The sequence below is a fragment of the Leptopilina heterotoma genome, unplaced genomic scaffold (genome assembly GCF_015476425.1).
Source record: "Leptopilina heterotoma isolate Lh14 unplaced genomic scaffold, ASM1547642v1 Lhet_21, whole genome shotgun sequence".
NCBI classification, from domain to species: domain Eukaryota; kingdom Metazoa; phylum Arthropoda; class Insecta; order Hymenoptera; family Figitidae; genus Leptopilina; species Leptopilina heterotoma.
In genome coordinates this window covers 1,637,595-1,653,727 of record NW_025110925.1, presented here as the reverse complement: position 1 = coordinate 1,653,727, position 16,133 = coordinate 1,637,595, and the positions used below count along the sequence as shown (strand labels likewise).

General features: G+C 21.6%; 1 protein-coding gene across 1 annotated transcript; it reads left to right on the top strand.

Annotated features, from left to right (window-relative positions):
* The first annotated feature begins 430 nt into the window (after nucleotides 1-430).
* On the top strand, nucleotides 431-8,493 carry LOC122501485 (glycine N-methyltransferase). The gene is made up of 5 exons (XM_043610988.1): nucleotides 431-569; nucleotides 3,892-4,239; nucleotides 4,806-4,941; nucleotides 7,792-7,912; nucleotides 8,005-8,493. Exons 2-5 carry the CDS (start codon nucleotides 3,909-3,911, stop codon nucleotides 8,305-8,307), a joined length of 891 nt encoding a protein of 296 aa, XP_043466923.1. The 5' UTR covers nucleotides 431-569; nucleotides 3,892-3,908; the 3' UTR covers nucleotides 8,308-8,493.
* Nucleotides 8,494-16,133: the final 7,640 nt, after the last annotated feature.

Sequence of the window (16,133 nt, the reverse complement as noted above, 5' to 3'; positions counted from 1 at the left end):
TTTTCATACATAATTTTTGTAGAAGAAATTGAAAAATTAAAAACCGTTTCTCTAAAATAAATTTTATCATAAATTTAAAAATGTGCATGTTGCATTTTTAAAGATTAAATTTGTGCGATATGAAGATATATTTTTGAAGATTTTAAAAATAAAAAAACTTGTAAATATTTGAATTGTAAATGAATTCGAATATTGTACGAGTTGGTGATATAAAAAATATAAAAATTTTCAAATATTATAGTTAGCGAAAAATGAAAATAATTTGATAATAATATCCCGTTATGTAATGATGAAATTAATTTAAAGAATCGCAACGTGCATTATTATTATGTGTATGTATATATACTTAATAAGATGACGTAGAAATTAACTATTCATACTTACACTTGCTTTTTAGGGTTTTTCTGTTATCGTGAACCTCCCCACCCCAATCGAATCTTGAGCTTCAACTATATCATCGTATATATAATTGTCTGATTGTTACCAACTCGGGCCAGTATTCCTCCACATTTCTGCTCATTTTTTTTCTGAGGACATTTTCATTTTTCTTCATCTTCATCATTGAAATTGCAAGTAGATTATTATTACAATTGTTATGAAAAACAAAGTTTATTTTTCATTTAATTTCCTTATATATATTTCTTAATCACTTTCATAAAGTATCTTATCTCACTTTTTTTTGTGTATTTTTATATTTTTATGACATATGCTGAATTATATTATCCGACACAACTTTCTTATTACTTTTTTCTCATTTATCTAAATTGCGAAAATTAAAAATAATTTTCATATTTTTATATGTTAATATGAAAAAAAATGGGAAAATAATTTTTAAAAAATTTATCTTGAAATATTTACATTTATATATTAAATAATTATATTTATTATTTAAATTATTATTTTGCTATTAAATTTAATTAGGTTTGTAGTTTATCTCCAATATACATATTTCATCATTCTAAGTTCGTTTAAAAAAAAAAAATATTTTAGTCGTATCAATTTAGAATAATAAACATTTATGCAGTGTTTTTAAAAGTGTTACATTATTTTTCATATTTAAAAATATATAATTTTTGTAATTTTTGAACGAATAATTTAAAAACTTTTGATATAATTGTCCATGAAGGTAAACTTATAAATTTTTAATTCAAGTCAAATAAATTGTTTTTAATAATTTCAGTATTTGAAACAAATACGATTTAATTGATTTAAATAAAAATTAATTTAAAAAAATTAAAATAATTAAAAATTATTTGATTCAAGTAAATATTTATTTGATAATAGACAATAAGTAATCGACTATTTGAATCAAATAAATTGTTTTTAGTGTAAATTGAAATCGCATTTTATTAAATCATCTTTAATAAATTAAAATCTTCTTTCAAGTTTATGAAAAAAAATTTTGCGATAAAATCATTTAGTAAAATTAGAAATAAAAATGAAATTTTGAAAAGAATTACCAAGTCATAATATGTAGAATGTTGTTTTGTCATTTTTTCGATTAAATATTATAAGAAATGTTCCATTCTCTATTATACCTATGAATTGAAATTGATGTTTAAAATCATTTACATATGCTAATGTTTACCTTTGAAAGACTCGAGCTAAAAATTAAATTGTATCAAGAAAGTTCGAATATAATCATAATTTCTATTTAGATTTGCTAATTCGGTTTAGAAAAATATTTTCAAAAAACAATTTAAAAGTTGAGATATTGCCCAACATGTTTGAAATTTCTTTCAACTTAACTTAAAATTTATGAAAAGTATTTTAAAAATTAGATGATAAAATTAAATTATTGTAAAAGTGTTTTATAATGAATTGTTATTTAAATGTGACATATGTGAAAGAAATATTTTTTCAAAAGTTGACCTTGAAGTAAACAAAATTTAATTTTTACTTTTTTGATCAGAAGCAACTCTACCCCCTTTTAATCTAAGAATAGTATTTTGTTTAATGCTATTTTTTCTAAATTATTGAATAAATCAAATTCATTTGGCATACATGTCATTTAACATAAATATCATTTGACATAAAAGTTTATTTAACATAAATTTTATTAGACATAAAGTTTATTTTTTTTACATAAATTTTATTTGACATTAAAATCATAAAAAATTTATTTGGCATTCGTTTGACATTAAAATCACTTGACATAAATTTTATTTGACATAAAATTCATTTGACATACCTAATGTTTATTTGTCACAAAAATAATGTTGGGAATTTTAAAAGTAAACAATCAGATAGGAAAAAAATTTTATTGGACAGTTTTAAAATTCGCGCCTATATTTTTATGTCAAATGATAATTATACGTTAAATAATTTTTTATCATTGTTAAAATTAAGTTTAATTTGTGTCAAATTAAATTTATGTCTTGAAATAAATTTTCTAACAAATAAATTTTATGTCAAATAAATTTTATGTAAAATGAAATTTATCCTAAATTAAATTGAAAACCTTTTGAAATTCAATAAATGAAAATCGTTATAAAACCTATTTTAAAAATAAAAGTAGGAAACTTTTACAAAAGTTGCAGTAAAAATTATTATTGATGAATTCAATTGTTTTGAGTCAAATTCTTTGAAATTTTAATTCTTTTAAAAATTTTCAATTATTTATCTATAAAAATTCAATAATCTTTGCAAAATTGTACTGAAGAAAAAGTTTTTTGATAAAAGTACTCAAATATTTTATAAATCTAAGTTTTTAGAATATTAAAAAATGTTTCTAATATTTAAAAATATATTTCGGGTTCAGCATAAAAAATTGCATTAGAAATGACTATTTTGGTATGTGTGTCTGACAAAATCTGTCAAAAATTATTTTTGAATTATTTTTCTATTTAAATTTTCGAAATATACAATTAAAAAGATTTTTTATAATTAAAAGTTTGTAAAATTTAATTGAAAATAATTAATTTTTTTCAAGTTTTTTTTTGGTTATAATTTTTGAAAATGAACTTTTGAAGAATTTGAATTATTGCAAATTTTGAAAATAATTGAATTATCAAAAATTTTCATGAAAATTCTTCAAAAAATGTAAATTTAGAAATGATAATGAAAATTAAAATTAATGAAAATTAGCTTCTAATTTTTTTAAATTTACTGTTTTCTGTACTTTCAATTACATATTTCCTAAAATTGAAATACATTTAAAAAATAATAATATTTTATAATTATGTTTAACATTTTGGAGAAAAAAGTATTTCATTAAAATTCATCGAAAATTCGAAAAATTAATTAGTTTTTCTAAATATGTAATACAAAAATCTTATTTAAGAAATTCTATTGTTTTCGAAAAAATTACATTAATTAAAATATTTTTAAAAACTACTTAAATCTTAGAATTTATTATAATTTTTCAAGATTTAATTATTGTCTTTGAATAAAGCAAATAAAAATTTACTTTTTGGGACTTATTAAAATTTCGGAGAATTAAAATTATTTACATTCAAAATTCTTCAAAAATTTGATTATATTTATTTTTTAAAAATATTATACTTTAATAAACTGGAGAAAATAACATGGACAGTTAAAATTATCGAATTAGAAATTGAATTTTCCTATTTAAATAATTTAATTCTCGAAGAAGTTTTTGAAAAATTATTTTAAATAATTGATTTAGAGATGAAGTTTGAAAATTATAGAAAATAATTGAATTCAGAAAGGGTTATAGTTGTAATTTTTGGAAATTATCAAATTTCATAAATTTTACTCATTTTTCGTAAACTTTCATATTTTCCTGTAAAAAGAATGAATTATCTTGGCACCAGAAATGTAGAATACAAAGCAATAATTGACAAACATTTTTTTTTTTAAATTTCTGACGTACATAATTGTTTTCTATTGTCGTTGCGCCTTGCGGCAAATGCAATGAAATTTTTACAGACATATAGAAGAGAAAAATGGACACCGTATTTCATACCCGTTCTTTGGGAACAGCAGCAGAAGGTGTGAGAGATCAGTATGCCGATGGGACAGCAGCCAAAGTTTGGGAGGTTTTTATAGGCGATAAAAATCAAAGAAAGCAAAATTATCGCGATTTTCTCGTTGGCCTACTTCGTGAAAGGGGATGTCACAGAATTTTAGATGTTGCATGTGGTACAGGTGTCGATTCTGTAATGCTATTAGAAGAAGGTTTCGAAGTTGTTAGCGTTGATGCTTCAGATAAAATGTTAAAATACGCTCTGAAATCTAGATGGAATAGAAGAAAGGAACCGGCTTTTGATAAATGGGGTAAGATCATCATCAAACCATTAAAAAAACAGCATAAAAAGAATGCAAGAACTTTATAAAAAGAATTCCTTTTTTTTTAATATTATGATCTAGCAAATTTTTCAAACGCACAGATTTTCTTGAAACTAAATCTAAAACTATCAATAAGAATTTCATATCAATTTAAAATATGTACAGATAATGAGAAAACAATACAAGGATGATTGTGAAAGATCATTACTAATATTACTACTACTACTACACGAATATATGCTGCTCACTCTCAAATCCATTTAGCGAAAACAAAATTAATTCTTATCTTCATCTTCGAGAGGAGAATATAAAAATGAGAAATACTATTTAAATGTTATCGTACTGTGGGGGGTCAGAGATTGACGAAGAAAAATTTTTGTCATATTGCTTTACATATGTCTCTCGGCCTATATTAATTTTTACTTCTATAATAAGAAATAAAAAAAAACCAAATGATTTAGTATACTAATTAGCATAGTATTTATAGTTGCATTTTATGATGCAAAATATAATAAAATTAAAATAATTAAAGTATACTTTATGATATGCTTTAGTGATTGAAGAAGCTAACTGGTTGACTTTGTACGATGACATCTCCCACTTGATACATGATGGCTTTGATGCTGTGATCTGTTTAGGAAATAGTTTTGCTCATTTACTTGATTCCTTTGGTGATCAAAGAGAACAGAGGTAAAGAAACATTTGAAAATATTTTCAATTCTTAAACAAAAAAAATTGTATTGAAAGACAAAACATATCAAGAAAATTATCAATCCTCCAAGTCAAATATTTGACTTGGAGGATTGATAATTTTCTTGATATTTTATATTTTCTTTTAAATTAGGGGGCCGTCCATAAACTACGTTACCATTTTTTCAAACTTTTTAGACCCCTTCGTTACCATTGCGTTACATGTAAAAATTTCAATTTTTGAACCCCCTCCCCCCCTAAATTGGTAACGCCCCTTACTTTTAATTTTTTTAAATTTTGAATGAAAAATCTTCAAATAAAAATTTAAAAATGAGAAATTTATGGGAAATTTATCTTCAAAAAGTTAATTTAGTGAAAAATATTATCCTCAAATTTGATGTCAAATTGACGTCCAAAAATGGTAAAAATCAGGCACATTTTCGTAAATTTGAAGAATCAATTTGACGATCATTTTAACATCATATTGATGAGTCATTTCTCTTTGGGTTTTTGTTTTAAACTTTTAGATGAGTTTTTCATACACAGTAAAACGTGAAGTGTTAAAATAACACCAGAATGGATTAAAACAATCTGCAACAGTTTAATCCCTTTAGGATTAAATTAACACCAGAAAGGATTAAAATAATCTTTATGTTGGTGTTATTTTTAACTATGAATGAAATTTTACTTTAAATAAGACACCAAAGTCAACGATTTGTAAAAATCCAACGAATTTAGCTTCTCTAGGGAGAATAGTTAGTTAGTAAGTTAGTTACTAACTTATCTACTGTTTGTCGGGAATCGTCATGCATCCCAAGATTTTTCAAAAGAATTCCATTATTAAAAAAAATTTTGAATAAAATTCTACGCAAACATTCAATTATTTTCATAAATAATAAAAATTTTTACAGGAATTCAATTATTTACAAATTTTTTTTATAAATTTCTTCGCAATAATTCAATTATTTTCATAAATAATAACTTTTTTACAGGGATTCAATTATTTTTATAAATAATAAAATTCTTTTAGGAATTCAATTATTTTCAGAAATAATAAAACTCATCGCAGAATTTGAATATTATTTTTAATGCAATTTTAATCGAATTCCTCGAAAAATGTAATTATTCTGAAAATTTTTATTAAAATTCGTCCAAAAAATTTAATGATTTAAAAAATTTGTTGATAACATTTTTTATGAGAATTTAATTTCAAGAAACATGAAATTAATAAATTATTTATTTTTGTATTTAAATAATTGAATTCTCGTAGAATTTACTAGTAAAAATGGTTTTTCATTTCATAAAAATGAATTTCAGTTAAAATTTTAGATTATAATTAAATATTAAAAGCATTATAACGTGGATTTTTAGAAATAATTAAATTTTGAAAAAGTTTCAAACTAAAATCATTGAAATTCTTAATTTTATCATATTTTTGACAAAATATTCTGTATAATTAATTCTTTTTAAAAGTTTAATACGATTTTTATTGAAATTATTTCAAGTTTTTATTTTTCAATATTATATTTAATTGCAGAATTTTCGAATAATTGAAATTTTGTAAAATTGAATTGTAAACGAATGAATTTGAAAATTCTTAAAGAACTTTTTTAAAAATTATTAAAAATAATGGATTTATTAAAGAATTTTAGTTACAAACACTAGAAAAAAATTTAATTTTAGAGAAGTTAGAAATTATTGCAGAAATTCAATTATTTTCAAGAGTAATAAAATTCTTCTTAAGGATTTAATTATTTTTACTAATAATAAAACTAATCGCAGCGTTTCAATTATTTTTCAAACAATTATAATTGAATTCCTTGAAAAAAGTAATTATGTTCATGCAAGTTTTAATAAACCACGACAAAAGAATTCAATTATTTAAAAATTTGTTACAAAATTCTTTATGAGAATTGAATTTTGAGAAACATTCAATTTTATTCAATAAATTATTTACTTTTGCATTTAAATAATTAAATTCTTGTAGAATTTTCTAATAAAAATTTATTTTCATTTTATAAAAATGAATTTCAGTTAAAATTATAGATTATAATTGAATAAAAAGCAATATAACGTGAATTTTTAGAAATAATTGAATTTTGAAATTAATTTTTTTGAAAAAGTTTAATTGAATTTTCTTTTATATTATTTGAAGTTTTTATTTTCTAATATATGCATTTAATTAAAGAATTTAGGAATAATTGAAATTTCGTGAAATTGAATATTGTAAACAAATGGTTTTGAAAATTGCCAAAGAACTTTTTCGAAAATTATTAAAAATAATGGATTAAAATTGTAAATAATAAAAAATTAAATTAAATTGTAGAATATTGTAGTTAAAAATTTTTGAAAATAATAATTGAATTGAAATAATGAAAATAATTTTGAAGAAGTGTAATATTCTTATAATATAAAACAATGATTCTATTACTTGGTCATCTTTAATTATTATAAAATATGATGAAATCGATCACTCCGAGTCGAATCACTCCGAACTCGGAGTTATCGATATCTTCATGTTTTATAGTTATAAAAAAATTTAATGAACTAAAATTTCATTAATTGTAAAAAATAATACCAAAATTGATTATTTTAATCTTTTTTGGTGTTAATTTAATCTGCGACACTTTTTAATACCTCACGATTTACTGTGATATATGTTTGACACCATATATTTAGAACGCCATTAGAAGATTTTTAAAAAATCAAAAAAAAAAAAATTGAAAATTTAAATTGATTGAAAATTAGACATTTTAAGCTTAGTTTAGGAATAAAATTAATCTTTTTTTAAAAAATTAAACCACTTTTCGAGTCTAAAAACGTCCCATTTATAAAAAAAATGATTTGCAGACAAGCATTGTCTAATTTCGAACGTTGCGTGAAACCCGGTGGATTGCTATTAATCGATCATAGAAATTATGATAATGCAATTGCAACAGGAGAGACACCAACGCAATGCGTTTATTACAATGTAAGTATATAAATACAATTAATTTCTTTATTCTTATTTATTGTTTACTAATTATAAATATAATATATATAATTTAAAAAATGATTTTTCAGAGTAAACATTTGCGGCAGATCATTACATCTGTACTATTCACAAGTGGAAAGCCAACTTTAGTAACGCTAGACTATATAATATCATTAAATGAGGAAAATAGCAATCAATCAGACAGCGTTTGCCAATTTAGATTATCCTATTATCCTCACAAGTTGACTGTTTTTCGTGATATGCTTATGGAAGCTTTCCATCATCGAGCCAAGCAAACTATTTATGGAGATTTCAAATCCATCGAGGAATGTAAAACTCCCGGTTTTTATATTCACATCCTAGAAAAAACAAGTGGCAGTGCAAAGAAATAATAAAATTCATTATAACAATTATGAAAGCAATATTTCATTTTGAAAATAAATCGTCATAAAAGAATTACATTGTATATATTTTATATATATAGAATTTTTCTATTATGAACACTATACACATAATAGTTCATTCGAAGAGATGTAATTTTTGTTTAATAAACGAAGAAGACGTATAATTTTTGAAAATGATCGTTTATAAAATAAGTTTTTGAAATTTTACTAGAAAATAAATTCTAACAGGATGAGCTATTTCTATTCTATTCATTCTATTTATTTATTTCTTTGTACAATTTTGCATCAATATTTAATTAAAATATATATGAATATTGATAATTTAGTTAATATATTGATGCAATAGGAAATTAACAATAAAGTTGAAATAACTTTATTATTCAATTTCTTCTGTTAAAAGTATTACAGAATCTAAATGTTTTTCCAATTTTTCCCCTGTAGAGTATGAATTATCAATTTTCTTTTTTTTGTTCTACACAATTTTTGATTTTCTTTTTTTTGTATATAATCTTTCATGCTCTAAACATAAGGAGCAGTTAAAAAATCCAAGCACTCGCCATTTGAGACGCGTTCTCGTAACAAATACAAATACAGCATCATCATTACTATAAAGTATTATTATTACTTTTTCGTTATTATTCTTATTTTTTTATCAATATTCTTTGGACTTTGTGCAAGGGGGAAATTTATACAAAAGTTTTTTTTCCTTTTCCAGTAGAAATTAAATTAAAACGAAGATACGTGACACTGAAGAAAAGTGGCTTAAAAGCAAGACGTTTGGTTGTCCTTGTCTTATTTTTAAGAGACAAGAGAGACTTTTGAATTAAAATTAATAGCTTCTGTTTCATTGTTTGAAACTAAAATCAGTTTTTATTAGGAGGACATATAGTCAATGGCGGACCACTTTTTGAACTATGTATATGTCTATAACTCTTTTTAAAAATGCATTTCGTCAATTGAAGAAAGAAGTTGGAGTGAAGAAAGAGGAACACATCGTAAATCGATTGATCCGAAAATGAAAAAGTGATAAATATTTCAAATTGAAAAAAATGCAGTCTTAAACATCACTTTTTTGTAATTCGTATTGAGAAAGGAAATCGATCCCCTTTATGTGTATTTTATTTTAAAAAAATTACAAACATAACCTATATTCTTTGCTTCCGTACCGTTTCTTCAGAGCACGTCAGTCACTATAATTCAAATTAGTATTAAATATTTGTATTAATTCAAATTTAGAAAGTGTACCTACAGTTAAAAATAGTAAAATGAAACCAAAATTTATTAAATTCAGTATTTGGAAGCCATAAATTAATAAAAGATGCTTATTGTAATTTGTAATAACGAGAATTTCTAAACTATTCCTAATCCCCTTGCACAGAGATAATTGTTTTTTTTATACTGCAAAGTATAGATATTATAAAAAGTGGTAATATCACATTTCGTTCCATTCACTTTTGACTGCATTTACAATAAACGATTTATACTCATTTTACTCAAAATCTGCATTTAGACACGACAAAAAAAATACCTATTGCAAGTGTTTTAGTGTAAAAAAATTTTGAAATTTTTAAAAACTTTCAAATAAAACATTGTTGGGTTCCAGGCAGATGAGAGTAAAATATAAGTTTTTTCTTTCACATAATATATAAGTATCCTCTGCCGTGGATTCGAATATATAATAACACATACGCATTCAATAAAAGAATTATTTTTTGTTCATGAAATTTCTATACATATTATGATTATTATTAATATGTACATATTAATTGATAGCATATATACAATATTTGTTTTCGTTGCTGCCATAAAAGAAAATTAGAGAAAAATAAACTTACTAATCCTTACACAGTAAATCGTGAGGTATTAAGAATTGTTGCAGATTAAATTAATACCAAAAAAGATTAAAATAATCAATTTTGGTGTTATTGTTTACAATGAATGAAATAGTTCATTAAATTTTTTATAAAACTATAAAATATGAAGATATCGATAACTCCGAGTTCGGAGTTATTCGACTCGGAGTGATCGATTTCTTCATATTTTATAATAATTAAAGATGACCAAGTAATAAAATCATTATTTTATAGGTATTATAAGAATATTATACTTCTTCAAAAATTATTTTCATTATTTCAATTCAATTATTATTTTCAAAAATTTTTAACTACAATATTCTACAATTTAATTTAATTTTTTATTATTTATAATTTTAATCCATTATTTTTAATAATTTTCGAAAAAGTTCTTTGGCAATTTTCAAATCCATTTGTTAACAATATTCAATTTCACGAAATTTCAATTATTTCTAAATTCTTTAATTTAAATGCATATTAGAAAATAAAAACTTCAAATAATATAAAAGAAAATTCAATTAAACTTTTTCATGAAAATTAATTTCAAAATTCAATTATTTCTAAAAATTCACGCTATATTGCTTTTAATATTCAAATATAATCTAAAATTTTAACTGAAATTCATTTTTATAAAATGAAAATCAATTCTTGTTAGAAAATTCTACAAGAATTTAATTATTTAAATGCAAGAGTAAATAATTTATTAAATAATTGAATGTTTCTCAAAATTCAATTCTCATAAAGAATTTTAGTAACAAATTTTTAAATATTTGAATTCTTTTGTCGTGGTTTATTAAAACTTGCATGAACATAAATACTTTTTTCAAAGAATTCAATTGTAAATTGTATGAAAAATAATTGAAATGCTGCGATCAGTTTTATTATTAGTAAAAATAATTGAATCCTTAAGGGCATTTGAACCTTGATGACGTTACAGATTGTGCAAAGCATGTGTGACGTCATCAAGGTTCAAATGCCCTTAAGAAGAATTTTAATACTCTTGAAAATAATGGAATTTCTGCAATAATTTATAACTTCTCTAAAATTAAATTTTTTTCTAGTGTTTTTAATTAAAATTCTTCAATAAATCCATTATTTTTAATAATTTTTAAAAAAGTTCTTTGACAATTTTCAAATTCATTCGTTTACAATTCAATTTTACAAAATTTCAATTATTCGAAAATTTTGCAAATAAATATTATATTAAAAAATAAAAACTTGAAATAATTTTAATAAAAATCCTATTGAACTTTTAAAAAGAATTAATTCTACAGAATTTTTTGTCAAAAATATGATAAAATTAAAAATTTCAATGATTTTAATTTGAAACTTTTTCAAAATTTAATTATTTCTAAAAATCCACGTTATAATGCTTTTAATATTTAATTATAATCTAAAATTTTAACTGAAATTCATTTTTATGAAATGAAAAACCATTTTTACTAGTAAATTCTACGAGAATTCAATTATTTAAATACAAAAATAAATAATTTATTAATTTCATGTTTCTTGAAATTAAATTCTGATAAAAAATGTTATATCTACAAATTTTTTTAAATCATTAAATTCTTTGGACGAATTTTAATAAAACTTTTCAGAATTATTACATTTTTCGAGGAATTCGATTAAAATTGCATTAAAAATAATATAGAAATTCTGCAATGAGTTTTATTATTTATGAAAATAATTGAATTCCTAAAAGAATTTTAATATTTATAAAAATAATTGAATCCCTGTAAAAATTTTATTATTATTTATGATATTAATTGAATTATTGCGAAGTAATTTATAAAAAAATTTGTAAATAATTGAATTCCTGTAAAAATTTTTATTATTTATGAAAATAATTGAATGTTTGCGTAGAATTTTATTCAAATTTTTTTTAATAATGGAATTCTTTTGGAAAATTTTATTGAAATAGTAGATATTGAAAATTATTGAATTTTAGAAAACTTTTGAAAATATTTGAAATTTTGCCAAGAATTTGATTAAAATTTTGTAAAATAATTGAATATCAGAGAAGAATTTTATTATTTATAAAGAGATTTGAAATTTTGACGAGAATTTTTTAAAATTTTTTGAACACAATTGAATTTAGTAACTATGTTACTAAGTTAGTAAGTTCGTAACTAATTAGTAACTAACTTACTATATTCTCTCTGGAGAAGCTAAATTCGTTGAATTTTTACAAATCGTTGACTTTGGTGTTTTATTTAAAGTAAAATTTCATTCATAGTTAAAAATAACACCAAAATATATTATTTTAATCCTTTCTGGTTTTATTTTAACACTTCACGTTTTACAGTGTTATACATCATATGACTCACATTGAAAATTATTTTTCTGAAAAAATAATCTCAAAATTAGTTTTAAAACTTTTATTGAAAAGAAATGTATTATTTTTTAGAAATAATGAAGTTATAGTTTCAAATAAAGAAATGAAACACAAATGACACTGCACTTTATTTTAAGGATGTATTCAGGTTTAGAGGCCTCAAATTTTTAGGTGTTTTTAGAAGTAGAATAAAAAAGAAAGTTTAACATTTTTAGTAATATCGTTAATTTATAGAATTTATCTGTTCGGTGGTATTATTCATTTTTATTTGGACAAAAACATTCATTGTTTTAGGAGTAGGACCCATTTTTAGAAAACTTAAGAATCAAAATTAGAAATAGAAATCATGTAATTATCAACTTTATTTCTTCATATTTTAATTTCTGCTTATAATTATAAAGAATTTCACTAAAAATCATAGTGGAAGGAAGTTAAATTTGCCAAAACATATGAAATAAATATTCCAAATATGATAATAGAGAAATTATCACTTTCAATAATAGTTGTAAAATAGTAGAACACTGGCATCTTATCTTAGCACTTGGCACAGCGGACGTAGCGAATTGGAACAGCAGGCGTACCCTTACGGTATGTCTTCTGCCCCTTTTTGGTGTAACACCGAAATTTTTCCTTTGTATTACAAACCCTGATTTTCTTGAAATTTCAGCAAAGAGTGAGATCGCATTGAGAATTTTAATTGTATTTACATTTTCGTTTATAGATTTTGATAATCATTTTTTAAATATTTTAAAGAATAAAGTACGGAAAGATATTTTATTTTCAAAAATGCGAAATTTATGAAACTTGCAATTTAATTGAGATTTGCAGAAAAATTTTAATAGCGTCACTAGTAAATTCTCATATAGTGAAGAAAGAAGAAGTTAATAGTACACTGTTAATTTTTATCTTCACTGTGACAAATATCAAATTGTTTCTATTTTTTTGTATTTGTATATCAAATATCAAAAAGCCCAAGTTTGATATAAATATTTAAATTCGAAATAAAAAATCTTTCCGTAAATAAGATAACATGGATAATAATTAATAATTTAACAATTTTATAGATAGATATGTAAACTCTCCAGTGTAACAGTTTAAAATTTACTTTTGCATAACTTGGATTAAAATTTGGAACATATTAACAAATGTAGGAAAAATAAATATTTTTTTTGACACTTATGAATGAATAAAAGATAAGCTTATATTAAATTCATTAGGCCCTTCAGTTACCTAAGCTTGATTATTATATGTATTTTTTTTAACTTCTAGGACGGTTCAAAATTTTATAAACCTGTTTCGGATTTTTAAGCATTTGTTTAAAATTCTTATAATTACTTTTTTTAAAATTTTTATTTCTTTTTCTCATATTGGTATCACAATAGATTTATTTTCCAGGCCTAATAAAATTAATTTCTTAGCATTGTTTCTGCGATTGAAATAAAAATTATAATTTTCCTCGACTTAGTAACACGAACAGGAGCCGATTAATAAAATACAATAATCATTTTAACGCATCAATATATTGTAGTTAGCTGAAATATTTAAAAAAGATTGTTTTACAAAATTTATTTTTGTAAATTGTATAATTCAATTATGCGTAAATCATGAAACTAATTTAAGAGTCTGTAGGAACGCAATTCAAAATTTTCTTTTATGAAATGTCCAAATTTAAATTTGTTATTCTATGGAAAATTATTTTGTGTATTAATCGGATTCTTCACTGACTTTTTTTGTAACAAGATTTTTGTTGTTCTATTTTATGAAACGTTTTCTTTTCATTCAAAACAATTATATTACTGAGTAAATATTTGAGCTAACTTAAATACGTTAGTTACAAATGTATCAGCTTCTAAACTTTCTCCATTTTGAAATACTGAACTTTTTTTTATACATACGCTCATACTCCAGAATGCTCAGTTTGTTACAATATTTACATTTTTAATTACAGTTTGTCATATTATTCCCTGATAGCAACCGATATTTCAGCATATCCTGCGGACATTTTATAATTTTATCCGTGAACTGTAATTAGATTATTTTTAGGAAAACCATGATAATTTCTGTACTATCCTTTGAATACCTTTGTGTATCCTAATTTCCATTAGACCACTTTTGGGTCCACAAACAGACACCTCTAGAACGTCTGCAGGCTTCGCACTCATCTAGTAAAACCTTAAAATTTTTTTAAAAATTTTGCCAAGAATTCAATTATTTTATTAAAAATTGATTAATAAATTATTATCCCAAATAAAAAAAAATTTTACGAGCATTCAATTATTTAAAAAAATAATAAAAAAAATTCGTCGCAAGAATTCAATTATTTTCATAAATACTCAAATTCTTCTCAGAAATTCAATTTTTTTTTAAATTGATTAATTATTTTCACAAATAATAAATTTTTCCACGAGAATTTAATTATTTAAAAAAAATTAAATAAAATTCTTCTTAAGAATTCAATTATTTACTAAAAAAAATTGATAAATTCTTGAATTTTTTCTTTAATTTGTAACAATTATTCAACTATTTTAACAAACAATAAAATTTTTCACAAGAATACAATTTTTTTTTAATAATAGAATTTTTGTGAATTATTTTAAAAAAATTAAATAAAATTATTCGAAAAATTCAATTATTTATTAAAAAATTGATAAATTCTTAAATTCTTTAATAAATTCTGCACAACTATTCAATTATTTTCCCAAATAATACAATTTTTCACAAGAATTCAATTATTTATTAAAAAATTTGATAAATTCTTGAATTTTTTTTTAATTCTTCGCAATTCTTCAATTATTTTTTCAAATAATAAAATTCTTCTCAAGAATTCAATTATTTTCAAAAATTAAATAAAATGCTTCGCAAGAATTCAATTATTCATTAAAAAATTTGATAAATTCTTAAATATTTTTTTTTAATTCTTCACAATTATTTAATTATTTTCCCAAATAATAAAATTTTGCATAAGAATTCAATTATTCTAAAAAAAGTTAAATAAAATTCTTTTCAAGAATTCAATTATTTTTGAAAATTTTAATAAAATTCTTTGCAAGAATTCAATTATTTTTGAAAATTAAATAAAATTCTTGCCAAGAATTCAATTATTTTTTTAAAAATTGATAAAGTCTTGAATTCTTTCTTTAATTCTTCACAATTATTCAATTATTATTTTCCCAATTAATAAAAATTTTTCACGAGAATTCAATTATTTAAAAAAAATTAAATGAAATTCTTCGCAGGAATTCAATTATTTTCAGAAATTAGAAAATTCTTCTTAGAAGTTGAATTATTTTTTAAAAAATTTAAAAATGCTTTATAAGAATTCAATTTTGAGAAACACTCAAATATTCAATACCTATATTATTTATTTTTGTATTTAAATAGTTGAATTTCAGTGGATCTTTCTAATAAGAATTTGATTTAAAATCAAATTTCAGTTGAAATTTTAGATAATAATTAAATATTAAAAGCATTATAGCAGAAATTTTTAGAAATAACTAAATTTTAATGGATTATTATTAAATTGAAATCGTTGAAAATTTTAATTGTTGTAAAACTGTAATAACATTTAAATTTTTACTTTCAAAAATTAAAAATTTATTTTTCTAATTCCTGTGAACAATATTTAA